Raw genomic sequence first — 15,636 nt, 5'->3', positions numbered from 1 at the left:
CTTCACAGCAGTGGCAGCTAGACTGAAGTGTTAGACTTAGAGCAAGAAACCTAAATTATGTGGGAAACAGTGACATGCAACGAATTCTGCTGACAATGTTCCCCTTTTTTAAAGAATTACTTTGGCTCTTTTTTATCCCAAGTAGGACCTAAAAGAGCGTCACCTTGTCCCAAATGAGCCACAGGTTGAGGATCACTGCTATAGAGAGTACAAGAGGTCTGAGTTGACAAGCCCAGCTACAGATTTCACAAGGCTTTCAAAAAACAAGCACAGGGCATATGCAAGCTTTGTTTTCTGTAACAATACTCCAACACATTGAAACAAAGCCCATGTAAATTGAAAGGCAGCCACATATTAGGCTGAATAACAAGATTCTATAGCCTACACTACCTAAAGCAGGTAGGATTGAGAAAATGTATTAAAGCCCAGAGTGGCGATTGATGGCATTACTCGTTTTTTCATAAAAACCCCACCATCACACTTTTCTCAGCAAGCAAATAACGATGTCAATGTTTTACTTACAAGTTAAAGCTTTATTGGACTTACAAAATTTAAATTCTAAAAGCACACAAATCGTTAGACGAAACTTTTCAGACTGGTTTACAATCACGTTAGTTGTCAAGTATTCATTTGTTTTACATTTTTTAGAGTGCAAAGCGGGCATTCGGGTTACCAGCGACCTTGGTCCCACCTCACACAGGACGCCAGCATCAATTACACCAGTGTGTTTGTAAAAAAAAAAAAAAGAAAAAAAAGGGGGAATTTCCATAGTCCAGAGGGCCCCTGCACCGGCTGCCAGACTTTGGCGCAGTGTCCCCGGTTCGTGCGTAAAACGCTCCTTTCAAATAAATCCACACAAGGGACATGCAAATACTACTTCTGTGAAATCCAAAATGCGTTGTGAGATAGGTGATTTTTAAAGGAACTGCGCTTAAAATGCGTTGCGTTTCCAGTCCCGGGGGCCGCCGGCGATGCGTGTGCAAGGCGCCGCCATCAATCCGGTCATTAGGACCAGCTGTAGAGGAGAGAAGCAGCCACAGCCACCGGGAGCAGCAGCGTGAAGGCCTCGGTCCGCCCGCAGCCGCCTTTAGGCGTCGGCTTGTTCACTGAGACGGTGGGCATGCTAGTGTTCATGGAGACTGTGGTGTTCTGCGCCTGGACCACCTGCAGCAGAAAGACCATAACTAGTGTGTAACAGGTAGGCTTCAAACTTCAGAGCAGATTATAATGCAAGCAACATGTCAGTGATGAACAGCTCCCAGCAGACGTACAGTTTGTGAAATTAATTATAACACTTAAAAAACCCAGCATAAATCACATAAATCCTAGCATAAACTGCGTGTACTACATCCGGGACCAAACAAAGTTCAAGCTCTTCAGGGTTGCTTTCAGATTAAATTTATGTCAGTTTTTAAAATGTTTTTCATATAAGCTCCAAAGAAAAACCTGAAAGCCACTAACTAACAGCTGAATTAAATATAAAATTAAGAACACCAGTTAAGCTACATAAGCGATTGTTAGAGAGAAGTTACAATTTTTGACAACGCGTTGAAAACAAATAAAATAGGGGATAAATCTCACCTGTGTTGTGATAAAGAGGAGAGCCAGCAGGAAAAATCCCAGGTGAGCTAGACACATCTTGTTCATTTTGGCGTTGAGTGTGGACAAACAGTAGGCTCGCTGCTTTCTGCTCAGGTCGGTGTTCAGTGAGGAGATGGATGAGACGGGAGATGCTGCTGCACTTTTTATACACTCCATGACGTCACCAGCCACTCAATACCACCTGCTGCAACCATGCTGAATTCAGGTGCTGTTGGAAATATAGCATTAGCTAGAATAAGCAACTCTTATAGGCTATCCTAGAAACAATCTCACCTCCCTTATTGAAGTTAAAGTTTGAGAGATAAAATCAGCACTCATTATGAAATAAATGATCATGGTGCACTTACATGTTTGTACATATAAAACGTTTTTTAAATTGAAAAGTTCTGTTGCACAATATTAGGACACTAATGTTGGTAGTTTACAAGTTGAGAACTACACCTATAGGCTTTTATAAATTATAATAATTTAAACTTGTAATTTCAAGTTTAAACTGCCGTACAAACAATTGAGAATAATAATTAAAATGATAAACAGTGAATAACGAGAAGCCTACACTTTTGGTTAAAACTTTAAAATGAAGCAGCTTGAACCAACAACTGTTCTATCATATTTAGGCTTTGTTTTGATACCTTGCACTTGTATATTCATAAAAGTAAAAGAATCATAGACTATGAGAAAATAACAGTGTATGAGTTCATATTATGGTGGATAAATATCGCCCTCTAGCGGCCGCATGTGTCGTATTACACATACTTGTCAAAGCGAGTGACTGAGTATTGTCCCATGTAGATATCCGTCGTTGTCCTCCCTACAATTCCTTCCGGTGAAACACAACATTGCAAGGAGGCGGACTATGACAGCGAAGTAGCTGCAAAGTGTCACCACTAAACAACGGAACATTTTTACAGGACTTCTAGTTTCGCTCGGCCACACAGCTACCTCTCTTCTCCATGCTGCTGTGCCGGGTGTCGGCTGTAGGTCAGACGCTAGCGAGATGGGGCCGGAGGTCACAGCGGCGAGGCGGCCTCCTCCTCCACCGTGCTGTCTCCTTCAGCTCCAGCCGCTGTCACGGGGTGAGCTCCGGAGAAGAGAACGGCTCTGCTCAGGGACTGTACCGGGACACAGTGCTCCTCCCCCGGAGTGATTTCCCCATGAATCTGACCGGACAGAAGTTACTGGACCGAGAAGTCCAGATACAGAAGGTACGATACTCCACTCAGATAAATGCCAATTTAAACTTTATGTGTTCGTAGACAGCTTGAAATGTATTAAAGATCATGAACTTAATATTATTGTTTTTATTTGGAATTCAGTCACCATTTCGGCATGCATTACATGATTCAAGGGTGGTTTATTAATTCCCCTCATGGCTGACACATTACTGAAATGTCTTAATTTGAAGAGTTGACATGTAGATAAGTGAATAACTTCCCTCCAGATGTTCTTGCATGTGCATATTTAAGCACTGTTGCAGATAGGTAACAGTATAATGCTGTTTACTTTCTTTTGGACATACACATGTGAATGCTGTTTACTGTTGCAGGAGTGTGGATTTGCAGATTTGTACTCCTGGCAGAGGGAGAGGAAGGCAAAGAAAGAGTTCTGTCTCCATGATGGACCCCCGTATGCCAATGGAGACCCTCATGTTGGACATGCACTGAACAAGGTAATCAGTACTTGAATGTTTTGGTTATTTCCTTCAGTTGTGGCCCAGCTCTAACAAATATTAGTACCCTGCAAAAAAATAATTATTCAATGAACTCTATCTTCTTTTATCCAGATCCTGAAAGATATCCGTAACCGTTTTGAGATTCTGCGGGGGCGGCAGGTTCACTACATACCGGGCTGGGACTGCCACGGCCTTCCCATTGAGCTTAAGGCTCTGGGGGAGTTGGGGACCAGCAGCCTTGGACCACTTCAGATAAGACACAAAGGTAAAGTACTAGAGCAGGAGAGAAAGCTGAATGAAGCTACCCGGGGCCTTTTAAGATTTACACCTGCTCTTATGTGTTTGTTTTCATCTCATGCAGCGCGGGCGTTTGCAGAGGGGGCCATAGCTCGTCAGAAAGCTGCTTTCCAGCGCTGGGGGGTGGTGGCAGACTGGGACCAGTGCTACTACACCTTTGACGGAGCGTATGAAGCCGCTCAGCTGAAAGTCTTTCAGGAGATGCACAGCAAGGTGAGCTGAGATGTGCTTCTCAATTTCTGTCCGGACTGAATAGAACCAATAACGATGAACTACATCTTTGTGATGAAACTGATACAGTAATGTTAAAGATGATGTTGGATATGGTGAGAAACTTTGGACTTTTTAACTCTTTGGATGCAGCCAACAGCCAATCACACGTCAGGAATGGCAACAACAGCCAGTTGGTCTGCATATTTTTGCTCAGCACTAAAAGCCATTGTTTTAACTGCCTGTTAAGCAAGTGGAAGAGAGAACTTAAATAAGTGGAACTAGGGATACAAAAGTGACTGTGAAGTGAACTCAAAAGATGAAGAAATGGTTGGCAAAAACTCCTGATTTGATATCACGTATATGAACCTTTTCAGCAGCTCGACAAGAGACCACTCACTTTACATCCTGTGTTTACTGAATAACTCCAGAGAGAGACCCCACATTTAACCTGCCTTATTTATCTTGGTAGTGTTCTGTTCTGTTTTGGAGAGAAGGATGCCTCTGGGATAGTTTGGCTTTCCATAAAAAGCCTCGTAAACGATGAAAACTGAAGGAATCCAAAGACAAAAAGAAGCTGCGTTTTCTAGAAACAATCTGAGCCGCTGTGAGCTGCAGCTCGGCTCACAGCTGCTGATGTCTCGTCTCCTTTGAAAAGCATTAGACGGACATTTGATTGAAATGTGAAACTTCTTTGTTTTATTGTTTTCACTAGCTTTACTATAATATTTAAAGAATACAGCCTTAAAATGTTTCGTAGAATATGTTAAATAAAAAACAATACATTGAAGTTTTCAGTCATCAGACCTTATTAAATTATCACTTAAACTGGAAACTTAATTAAATCATAAACTGAGATAAACACCAGTTTAGATCAATATGAAGAAAGACAGTTAAGTCGTACTTTTTTTATAACATGCTTGATGGTGGTATCGTGGCTGAATTTTATTTTCAGTGACTAAAACAATCTGACTAGTGTTTTTAAATTGATCGCCTAACATATGTATTTATTGCTCTGTTCCTCAGGGGTTCATCTACCAGGACTACAAGCCGATCTTCTGGTCTCCTTCCTCGAGGTACTGAGTTAGCATGCTTTCTGCAGAGATCACTGCAAAGGAGGCATCATTGTTTTTAAACTAATTATTTTCTGAGCTGAGCACACTGTAAATAAAACCAGAATGTGATGGACCCATATTTGAATAAAAACAGTACAGATGAGATAACATGACACATTTTGAAACTAAGGCCCCATGTACACCTAGCGTTTTTTTTTTCTCAGCACCAGCTTCTTTTTTTCAGTTGCTTTCAATGGGTAGAGAGAAAGTGGCTGTCTGGATGTAAAGCGCAGCGCCCAGCGCCTTACTTTAGAAGCGCTCTCGTTTTTGTGCGGTCGCTCCGAGTGCTTAAATTGAATATCTTTTAACTTTTCAGAAAGGCGCATCTTTTCAAAATGAATGATATCCCCTGTATTTAAAAAAAAAACAAAAAAAAACAGGATCTCAAATGTAAAACATGCAGTAAAAAGTAACGGAGCCGTGTCAATCGACAGCAGCTGTTGTCAACAAACTGTTGTCATAGAGACGGGACGGCTGTGCAGCACTTTTTTTCTCAGAGTACAAATGCATCATGCAGACACGCCGGAGCGTACAGCCAGCCTTATCACACTCTGCAGGCATTAAAACAGCATGGCTCTGGAGTTCAAACATGTCCAGGTGATTAACTGAGACCTCCTTCAGTCCTGAAATCCTACATTAAGGAAGAATGTGAAAACATTCCTCTCTCAGAATGACAGAAACTGGTCTCCCCGGTTCCCAAAAGAGTCTCACAGTCGTGTCGTTAAAAGAAGAAGTGATGGTACATGAGTGGTTATAACATGATGCTGTCCCAACTTTGTGAGACGTGTTGCTTGATTCTAACTCATGATGGGTTTATCATTCTCCCAAAACAATGAACACATTTCAATTTAAACATTTGATATATGTTGCCTTTATTTAAGTTTTTAAGTATTTAAGTTATTTGTAGGGCCTTTTTTTCTTTATTGGATTGGACATCTGAGAGAGACAGGAAATGTTGGGAGGAGAGAGTCAGGGATGATGTGTAGATCTGAACCCAGAGTCGCTTTGACGAGGACCATAGCCTCTGTACATGGGGCGTGCAACACAACCGCTAGGCTGTCGGCGCCCCTGATGTATGTCTTTGTCTTTGTACCATTTTCAGTCAAATATGGGGTTCCAATGTTTTGCACCTCATTACCTCATGTTTTTCTCCCTTCTAGTTTACACAGTGTCCTCACTTTTGTGTAAACAGGGTTGTATAATAACTTTCTGTGTGATTGATGCATTACTCCCGGCTCTCTTGTCTGTTTTAGAACGGCTCTAGCAGAGGCGGAGTTGGAGTACAACCCTGAGCACGTGAGCAGAGCCGTCTACACCACGTTCCCCATGAGCACTCTGCCGCCTAACATAGCCTCAGAAGCAGGTGATACAAAGACACACAAACCCAATCAGAACCAAACCTCTCTGTGTGAGCAACCTCTTAATAATGTGTGTGTGTGTGTGTGTGTGTGTGTGTGTGTGTGTGTGTGTGTGTGTGTGTGTGTGTGTGTGTGTGTGTGTGTGTGTGTGTGTGTGTGTGTGTGTGTGTGTGTGTGTGTGTGTGTGTGTGTGTGTGTGTGTGTGTGTGTGTGTGTGTGTGTGTGTGTGTGTGTGTGTGTGTGTGTGTGTGTGTGTGTGTGTGTGTGTGTGTGTGTGTGTGTGTGTGTGTGTGTGTGTGTGTGTGTGTGTGTGTGGTTTGCATACCTCAGCTGATGTAGAGAGTGTCTCTGTGTTGGTGTGGACCACCCAGCCATGGACCATTCCTGCAAACCAGGCGGTCTGCTTCATGCCCAACGCACAGTGAGTACTCACATCGTACAGAATACATTAAAGACACAGAGCTCTACTTCCCTTACGACTCAATACAAGACTTCTGAGGCAGATGCTGATTCAATATTTGACGAGTGTTGTTTGGTGTTTTCAGGTATTCTCTTGTGAAGCGAGCAGACAACTCTCAGGTGCTTTTAGTGGCAACAGAGCGTACAGCCAGCATGTCAGCACTGCTTGGTACAGAGCTGGAGACTGTACACACATTCACAGGTAATACTTATATATACACACACACACACACACACAGCAGTGTGTCATACTTGTAACTATTTACCCTCTCCTTCTCTTCAAGGCTCGCAGCTGGAGGCGGGGATCTGCAAACATCCCACAATTCCTGACAAGGAAGTGCCGCTGTTGCCGGCCAATCATGTGACGATGGGAAAAGGAACGGGATTGGTCCACACAGCGCCGGCTCATGGCATGGATGATTACAGCGTGGCCTCTCAGTTTAAACTGTCTGTGGTAGGATCTGAAACATAATCAATACATTCAACATTAAAGGAAAAACATGATCCAGATGACATAGTTCAATATACTTGTGTGTGTGTGTGTGTGTGTGTGTGTGTGTGTGTGTGTGTGTGTGTTTCTCCTACCAAAGGAGTGTATGGTCGATGAAGACGGAAAGTTCACTGAACTGGCTGGCTCTGAGCTGCAGAATCTGTCTGTAATGACAGAAGGCACAGACAAAGGTAGAGCATAGAGTTACATGCACATTTTATTTTCTCTTAAAGATGTGTGAAGGGACTTTGATTGGTTGTACTGTTTTTTTTATTTTTTAAAGTTTGGATCTATAATTTTGTCCTCTTTCTTCTTGTGCTTGTGAAATCCCCTTCCTGGCCTGTGTCAGTGATTTCCATGCTGAAGGAGTGTGGGGCTCTGGTGAAGGAGGAGCAGTGTGTCCACAGTTACCCGTACGACTGGAGGACTAAACAGCCTGTGGTCATCAGGCCCAGCAAACAGTGGTTCATCAACACAGCCTCGCTTAAAGACAAGGCCAAGGTAAAGCTTAAATAGGAGTTAAATAGAATAAAGTCCTATCCTCACAAACAGAACATGCATTTTCCTTCCTTTCATGTTTGTATTGCAAAGATGGCGCTCTGCTAACTCAGCATTAACGCTGTTTGTGTGTTTTTTCCAGGAGGCTCTGCAGAAGGTGCGCATTTTGCCAGAGTCGGCTCGGAGCAGCCTGCTGGCCATGTTGGACAGACGGACCTACTGGTGCATCTCCAGACAGAGAAGCTGGGGGGTCCCGATCCCAGTCTTCTACCACAAAGAGACTGGAGAGGCTCTCATCAACAAGTAAGCTGAAACACACATGTACACTGACAGGTTTGTGCACATGCTTGGATTCACACAAAAACTATTCCCTCACATTTGTCTCTGTCCTCTGCAGACACACTGTGTCCCATGTTGCACAGCTCTTCAAAGAAAAGGGAAGTGACTGCTGGTGGGAGCTTCCTGTTGAGACGTTGCTACCAGCAGAGGTGCTTAAGAAGGTGAGTAGAGAACTTTGTGTATTAGTGTGTTTGTGAGATTAAAAGGGGAATCCCAAGTTTTTTTGTTTTTTTTTTAAATACCTGGTCTTATTTTAACATTTACTGGGATTTAAATAATTAATAATATGTGAAACAGACACACGAGCTGCTGTGATGACTTGCATAAAAACGAGAAGACAAATGTGCCTGATCAATGTGCGTTAAGTAAAAGTGGTTGATTTTACCTCTGACAGGATTAAGTCGTTTTCACACATGCACACCTGAAATTCTTTAGAGAAATTTTACAAGGTGGCTGGCAGGACATTTTCCAGATAGTCGGGGTGTTAGCGTTCACACATGCAGCTCACCCCAAAAATAGTTTTGTGCATTAGTGAATAGTGCTTCAGGTTGTTATTCAAGAGTCTGGAAACTAGACGGAGAGGATCACTATGGAGGTCTACTTTTTAAATAGTGCAATGCTTTTTTTTTTTAAAACTAGAAACAGCCTTTAAACTGCTCCTCAGAGCCACCACACTCCATTGACAAAATCTGTATTTTTACCGTGCAGAACGAGTGGTTTGCTGGACCAATGTGACCTCGATCGGTTATTTCTGTTAAACAAAAAACAAAACAAATCAGCACTTGGTCCAAACTGTTGCTGCTTCGTGTGTCTTATTCAGAGTAAAGCTGGCCCAGTGACCGACTACGTCTGTGGAGAAGATGTTCTCGACATCTGGTTCGACAGCGGAGCGTCGTGGGCGGCTGTCCTAGAAGGTACCGTCTCTTTAATCTGTCTCATCATGTAAACCTCAGGAGCTCTAAATGATGTGGTTCAAACAGCCCTGTATGAAACTTTGTACATTCTGATCAGTTTCTCTCTAATCTAGGAGAAAGAGGTGGCTTTGTGTAAGTGTATGTGATGATGTTCACACTTCTCTCTCTCCACTGACACTCAGTAGGTGAGCTGACGGATGAGCAGCTCTTAATTCTTCAGCTCACTTCAGTGAAAGTCGACTTCACCAGCTTTCAAACGGCCTTTAATTAGGTCACCGCGTTCATTAGTTTTATTGCAGAGAAAGCTTCTTACACCTGCTTTAGAAAGACCACCAATCAAATCTGTTTGTTGAGTGTGATGTTAGCACAAGCTGGGGTTTGCTGACTACACACCTGGATTAAGCTGTCTCAGCAAACAGCACCGCTCACATCGTGCTGCACTGAAGCAAGATGTTATAAATACACGTTTAGCTGTTTGGTTGAATTCTTATGAAGCAAGTGCTGGTTTATAGGATAGGGCAGGTTTTAGTGCTTCTCTGTCTCATTTAGTTTCCTACAGATGAGGCGCTGGTGGGCCGGTGGTTAGTTTGTTACCCCATGTACGGAGGCTGAAACCCTCAGGACTGTGGTCCAGGTTCAGGTCTGACCTGTGGCTCCTTTCCCACATGTCATTCATGAGCCTCTCTTTCTACCTTAAAAAAATAAAATCCTACAGATATTTCAGTTTTCCTACTGACATGACATACTTACAAATATTCGATCCAAACTGCTTCACATAGCAAAACTTAAAAATAAAAACTCAATTTCAACAATATAAATTCAACCAATGTAAGTCAAATAAGAGAAAATAAGTTCTGAGGCTGAAAATATTGTCAAACCACTGATTGAACCTGGGGCAGAACATTACTCTAAATCAGGCTACAGCATGCTAACACACAAGGGGAATATTATCAGCCTTACATCGCTTAAGCAATTAAATATTTGCATTGATTTTCAGAGCACTTTGGTACATGACATTAGGAGTGAAGTCTTGACAGCTGCTCTGCCTCCAGCTTCACAGAGCAGCTGTCATAGCTGAACACTCTTCCTCTTGACTGAATGATTTGTTCAATTGGTTTTTGTTGTCGTCACTTCCAGAGGAGAAGGAGGAAGACTCTGAAGAGCCTGAGTCACCGCTCAGCTGGCTCCCCGCTCCGCTCCGCAAACCTCTGGTTGCAGGTTATAAGATAAAAAAAAAACCTTCTACTGTGGTCGACACAGCAACTCTTTGGTCCTCTGTGTTTGTGTTTCAGAAGCTTTGACTCGTACTGTTCTGTCTTCTCCTGCTCATACCTCCTCTGTTTGCCTTCAAATGCTCTTGGTTATTTGGCATGTGAACTCTTGTGAAGTCAGTTCAGTAAACTCTGAGGAATATTTAAGAATAAAACACCTGGAAGAAGGAGATTGAAGGGGACTCTTCAAGTCAGCATGAATCTGGACTCCTGTCTGTCCCCCTTCTCTCTTTGTCTCTCTCTTTTGCACGCAGGATGTATACACAGCGCCTGGCTTTAGAGCACACTGTGGCTGTTTGCTTCTTTTTCAGGAAAAACTCCCCACACACTTCTCTCTTCTCTCTGCGATGTCTTCGGGTTGACAGCTTACATGAAAAACAAATTGCCTGCCTACGTGGAAGTAGACTAAACAGGGATTTTAACGGTCACCTTCGAGGGTTGTCATTGCAGAAAATGTTGTTTCAATGTAACGTCTAACCCTGGCTGCTCTCTCTTTCTCTCTCTCTTTTCCAGACATTTCTTTTCTCTGAGACACACTAACTATGTCACCTTTTATACTTTGACTGGAGTCTACATGTGACTTATTATATTCCCCTCTTTCCTCTCCTTCACCCAGAGACTGACTCCAGGGCAGATGCATACGTTGAAGGGAAGGACCAGATTGGAGGATGGTTCCAGTCCTCGCTGCTCACAAGTGTTGCAGTCAGTAACAAAGCTCCTTACAAGTGAGTGTCTCATCACGACCCTGCGTTTAACAAAAAGTCTTAATGACTGAAAAGAACTCTGGATCAGATAGGTTCAGTTTGGGGAAGTACCTTGATATCTCTTTTAAAATAGACTCCTATTCCACTTGAAATTCTTCTTTAAAGCCTAATAATAATCATAATATAAATATATTTTTTATTAGATCAGAGAAGTGATGGGAAAATAAATGAGATGCCCTGCATTATCCACAGGGGCAGCAAAAACATTTCCCCACTGTTACCTCAACCAGAAAACAAGTTGAAATGACATTTCTGTCTTTGCCAAATTCACATTTTAAAGGTCATGTACTGGTAATATTCTCCTTTTCAACCGGTTTCAATAAGTCTCAGAACTCCCCAAAACATGTGTGTGAAGTTTCTTGTTTTAAATCCACTCTGATCCTGTATTTGATCATGTCTATAAACCCCTCTATTTCAGCCCTGCTCAGAACAGGCTGTTTCTGTGTCTGTACCTTTAAATATGTAAATGAGCTGTGTCTGACCACGCCCCCTCTCTGGAAGGGCTTGAGTGTACTCAGGCTTTCTCGCTCCATGTCCTCTTGTTTACGGTGAGAAGGCAGACTCAGAGGGCAGAACAAACACCTAGCTGTGGGAGTGTCACCCACCTGGGGGAGGGGCTACTGCTCTTTGTGATGTCATGAAGGGAAAATCTCCAAACAGCCTGTTTGAGCACACATTTTCTGAAAAGTGGAACAGGCAAAAGATGGAGAGGATGGACTTTTCTCATCATTGGGGGGTTTGTAGACGGACTAGGGACACATATTAGTGTTTGAAAAACATGGTGAAGTTTATTATGCATCATATGTGACCTTTAAATCTACATCTCCCCTTACGTGAACTTAAGTGAAAAAATGTAATTGTTATCTGATATATGAAGTTGACAGTGTGTGTTTGTGTGTGTGTTTGTGTGTAGGTCTCTGGTGGTTCATGGCTTTGCTGTAAGTGAGAAAGGAGAGAAGATGTCCAAGTCTGTGGGTAACGTTGTGGATCCTGATGAAGTCATTAATGGAGGGAAGGTACGATCAGATCACAGAAACTGTTCCCCTCTGAGTTACTGTCCTGTGACTTTTTTCTAGTTATGCGTCTCTTGTCTCTGGTGTTTCTCAGGACCCCAGTAGGCCAGCGTATGGGGCAGACGTGCTGCGTTGGTGGGTGGCCGAGTCAAACGTCTTCTCAGAGGTTCAGATCGGACCCTCCGCTCTCAACTCAGCCAGAGAGAGCATCGGCAAGGTACGAGTGCGGTCAACACCTGGAGCAGGTGACTTTTTTGGTTTGTCTATGAATGATAAATCTCAGCTTCCTCACTCGGCCCTCTGTTTGTCTCTCCAGTTGAGGAAGACTCTGAAGTTCCTGCTCGGTAACCTGCAGGGCTTCGACCCCCGAGTTCAGGCTGTGGACCCCAAAGAGATGCACTACATCGATCAGTACATGTTGCACCTGCTCCGTGATTACAGCATCAAGGTGTGTTTAGGTGTATTCCTCCTACATCCAAACCCCAGCTGTGACTGAAATACGACTACCTGTATAAGCTAAAGCCTAAAGAGTCAGTGCTTGCTTGTATTTGCAGGTGACGGACGCCTACAGTGAGTTTGATGCTGGAAGGGTTATCCGTATCCTCCAAGCCTTCATGTCCAGAGACCTCTCCCGCTTTTACTTCAGCATCATCAAAGACCGGTAAAGAGTTTCAAAAAGATCAAATCTACACCTGCCACACTTTGTTTGGCTGTAATTGTGTTTGTGAACGTCTTTACTTTTTTTAACCCTGGCCCTGTTTCTACATGTTTTGGTGTTTAAATGATCAGTAGACTCAAAGGTTTTTGAATTGCTCCAGGAGCGGTTTTTAACTGGCAGCGACAAAACTTGCTTTAATGGCTGCAAGCTAATCCTGCAGGGCCAGCACCCCCCCCCCCCCCATCAACGTATGACCACCAAAAGTGTTTTTTTTACTTCCTACAGGCTCAGATTTGTTTGCAAAGTGTCAAAGATCATCTCAGAAAGGATCCCTACAAAGAAGCAGCCATAATCTTCATCAAGATATACTGCACATCAGAGTCCTCATCTGTCTCTCGTCTTATCTATTTCTTAATTTCTGACTTTTTTCTCGATCAGGTTGTACTGTGATCCAGAGGACTCTTTGGGCAGGAGATCATGTCAGACTGTTTTAGAGGAAATTCTGGATGGAGTCACCAGGTCCATAGCTCCCATTCTTCCACATCTAGCTGAAGAGGTCTTTCTACACGCACCAGGACATGATGGTATGAGCCTGTTGTTTTAGTCACGTCAGAATGCCGAGGTCAGCCCTTTTTACAAAAGTATAAACAAAACTCTGATTGTTTCTGTAGAAGGGGAGACGTTATTCAAGAGCGGCTGGGTCAAAAGCAGCTCGGTGTGGAGGAGACCAGGATTGGAGGAGGCGGTGGAGGGGGCGTGTGCCATCAGGGACTCCTTCCTGTCGTCCATACCGGGGAAAAATGCGGCTCAGTACGACCTCACCGTCGCCATTGAGCCCGGTCTGCTGTTTGAACTCATGGAGGTAAATGTTTGAATACTTGTTCAACAAAAGACACAACGGGAATAACTTGATCTGTACAAATGTTGAAGCAATTTACGGAGCCTTTAAAAATGTTCTCCTTGAATTTTCCTCTCAGTCTCTCCAGGAGGAACCGACCTCCACCTCCTCACAGCTGGTCGAGCTGATGATGGTGGCGCGGGTCAACCTGACCAGCGAGCTGCCCAGAGACCTTCCCCACGATGCCGTCCTGAGCCACGGCACCTTCCTCATCAACCTGGAGGGTGAGACACGTTGCTGATGTTAAATGAAGTGTTTGATTTTGGATTAGACCTTTCTCACAGCAGACATTTCCACCTGATGTTGGTAAAAACATTACCAGTGTCAGGACTCAGTGACCTTGTTTGTACTGACATTTCTTTTGTAAATGCTAAGAAGGGAATTTAGTCAAGGTTAAACACGAAGCGAGCAATCTATGGGCTGGACCTTATGGCATCCTCTGGTGTTGAAAATGAAACATCAGGATCATGATGCTTCATCACAATGATGAATAATGAAGAGGGTCTATTATAACAATGAGGAAAAGCATGTAACTGAGTGTGTGTTCATGTGTGTGTGTGTCCCTTCAGGTGGTGTGATCCGTGAGGACAGTGCTTACAGTATAGCAGTAGTACCCACCTCGGCCTCCCGGTGCCCACGATGCCGCCGTTACACCGCCAAGTCAGCGGACTGCCCGTGTCCGCGCTGCCAGGGCATCATCTCACCGCCTCAGACAAATCAGTGATGACCTGTCACCGTGACAACCAGCAAACACCACCTGGGCCTGCATATTGACCAGCTTTTCTTTTTTTTTTTTTTTTTACAATCCTCGTCTCCATGAGCTGAGTGATGTGGAACGGACAGTTTTCTCGTTATTTGGCACTTCCTGCTTTAACAGCGCAGAGCTTTGATTGGGAGAGAACGGCCTTTAAATGCATTTAACATACGGCTCTGAATTGTGCTTCACTGTTCTCATGCACTTACACACTTTCCTAGAACAGCCGAACTGTAAGTCCAAAAAGGTCCAGGGCGGCCGCTGTCACTTGCCTGAGACCTGAATGTGCAGGTTATACATAGAAATCCAAACGCAGCATGCGCGAGGTCGTTTACTGTAAATAGGATCGGGAAGATATTGACTAGAAGAGGAGGTTTATCAGTTAATGTTTTTTTAAATGTGTGGATGGAAAAGCAATTTACTGCATGGAGTGTCACTGTGTGACAGCTGCAGAGGATTTATTTGGGTTGTGGGTAAGTTGTTTATTTGTTTTATAAATCCTGGTCTCGTTAACTTAAAAACAGATGGTGTATGAAAACGATGTATCCAAAGTATAAATAAATGAAGTTTTATCTCTGAATATACTTTGAGTGTCGACTGAATTACTCTGCACACTTACCTCACACTTCTCTTTAGCAGACCTGCAACAATTATATGATGAAAACAAATCAAACAGCTCCACGTATTCTGATTTCAGATCCTTAGATGTGAGGAGTTGCTGCTTTTTCTCATTTTCTAAATTACAAGTCTTTGGGTTCTTTTACTCGTAGTTTGACATAAGAAATAATTTGAAATAGTATTTTTTTGTATTAATAGACTTTGGTGATTGTGAAGAAGTCCAAAAGACAAAAACAGTTAAAGGCTTTAGTGAAGGTAAACATAGATCATTGGTGATGAAAGTCTCACCTCACCTTAACAAATACAGCTTTTGAGAGAACGCTCCTCCACTGGATCCACCCACTCTATGAAATATAAAATGAAGTTTAATCTCTGAACTTTTGAGTGTTGGCAGAAATAAACTTCTGAATCTCATCACGAGCTGCAATAATTCATAGATTGAAATAAAAAAAACACCAAATATCTTAGAATAGGATTGTTTTTTGTTGTTTTTTTAAGCAAATAATATCAAATGTTTGCTTCAGCTCCTTCATTGTGATGATTTGTAGCTTTTGTAATTCTTCAGTCTTTGGGTTATGAGCTGTTTGACAAAAAGTTGATTGAAAGCTTTTTTGGACTTATGACAACATTTTTTTTTTTTTACTGTAAAAGCTTATGGCTTGAACATAACTGATTATAAAAAACATTGTTACAGGTCTAACATCAC

The 15,636-nt window shown here is 42.9% G+C and overlaps 1 protein-coding gene across 2 annotated transcripts; it reads left to right on the top strand.

The window, feature by feature from the left end:
* Window positions 1-2,409: 2,409 nt before the first annotated feature.
* iars2 (isoleucyl-tRNA synthetase 2, mitochondrial) lies at window positions 2,410-14,896 on the top strand. Of its 2 annotated transcripts, XM_061063303.1 has the most exons (24): window positions 2,410-2,807; window positions 3,149-3,271; window positions 3,386-3,539; window positions 3,636-3,784; window positions 4,808-4,857; window positions 6,150-6,259; window positions 6,585-6,675; window positions 6,800-6,915; window positions 6,998-7,167; window positions 7,304-7,394; window positions 7,553-7,704; window positions 7,844-8,004; window positions 8,099-8,201; window positions 8,861-8,959; window positions 10,100-10,172; window positions 10,842-10,950; window positions 11,903-12,005; window positions 12,097-12,219; window positions 12,319-12,450; window positions 12,557-12,663; window positions 13,099-13,244; window positions 13,332-13,522; window positions 13,638-13,782; window positions 14,128-14,896. In XM_061063303.1, the coding sequence occupies exons 1-24, from the start codon at window positions 2,556-2,558 to the stop codon at window positions 14,280-14,282; spliced, it is 3,105 nt and encodes a 1,034-aa protein (XP_060919286.1). In that variant the 5' UTR covers window positions 2,410-2,555; the 3' UTR covers window positions 14,283-14,896. The 2 variants fall into 2 exon arrangements, with proteins under 2 accessions (XP_060919286.1, XP_060919287.1); XM_061063304.1 differs by lacking the exon at window positions 10,100-10,172 and having other exon boundaries at window positions 2,411-2,807; window positions 8,861-8,954.
* The last annotated feature ends 740 nt before the right edge of the window (window positions 14,897-15,636 follow it).

This window comes from Labrus mixtus, chromosome 18 (genome assembly GCF_963584025.1).
Source record: "Labrus mixtus chromosome 18, fLabMix1.1, whole genome shotgun sequence".
Taxonomy (NCBI): domain Eukaryota; kingdom Metazoa; phylum Chordata; class Actinopteri; order Labriformes; family Labridae; genus Labrus; species Labrus mixtus.
The sequence above is the reverse complement of the archived record's forward strand: the minus strand, read 5'-3'. Positions and strand labels throughout refer to the sequence as shown.

Bases quoted from the DNA above. Each gene is read 5' to 3' on its own strand.
- iars2 (XM_061063303.1), top strand. From the start codon at position 2,556: ATGCTGCTGTGCCGGGTGTCGGCTGTAGGTCAGACGCTAGCGAGATGG. The intron at 3,272-3,385 runs GTAATCAGTACT...TCTTTTATCCAG, and splicing joins TTGGACATGCACTGAACAAG to ATCCTGAAAGATATCCGTAA. The intron at 12,220-12,318 runs GTACGAGTGCGG...TTGTCTCTCCAG, and splicing joins CCAGAGAGAGCATCGGCAAG to TTGAGGAAGACTCTGAAGTT.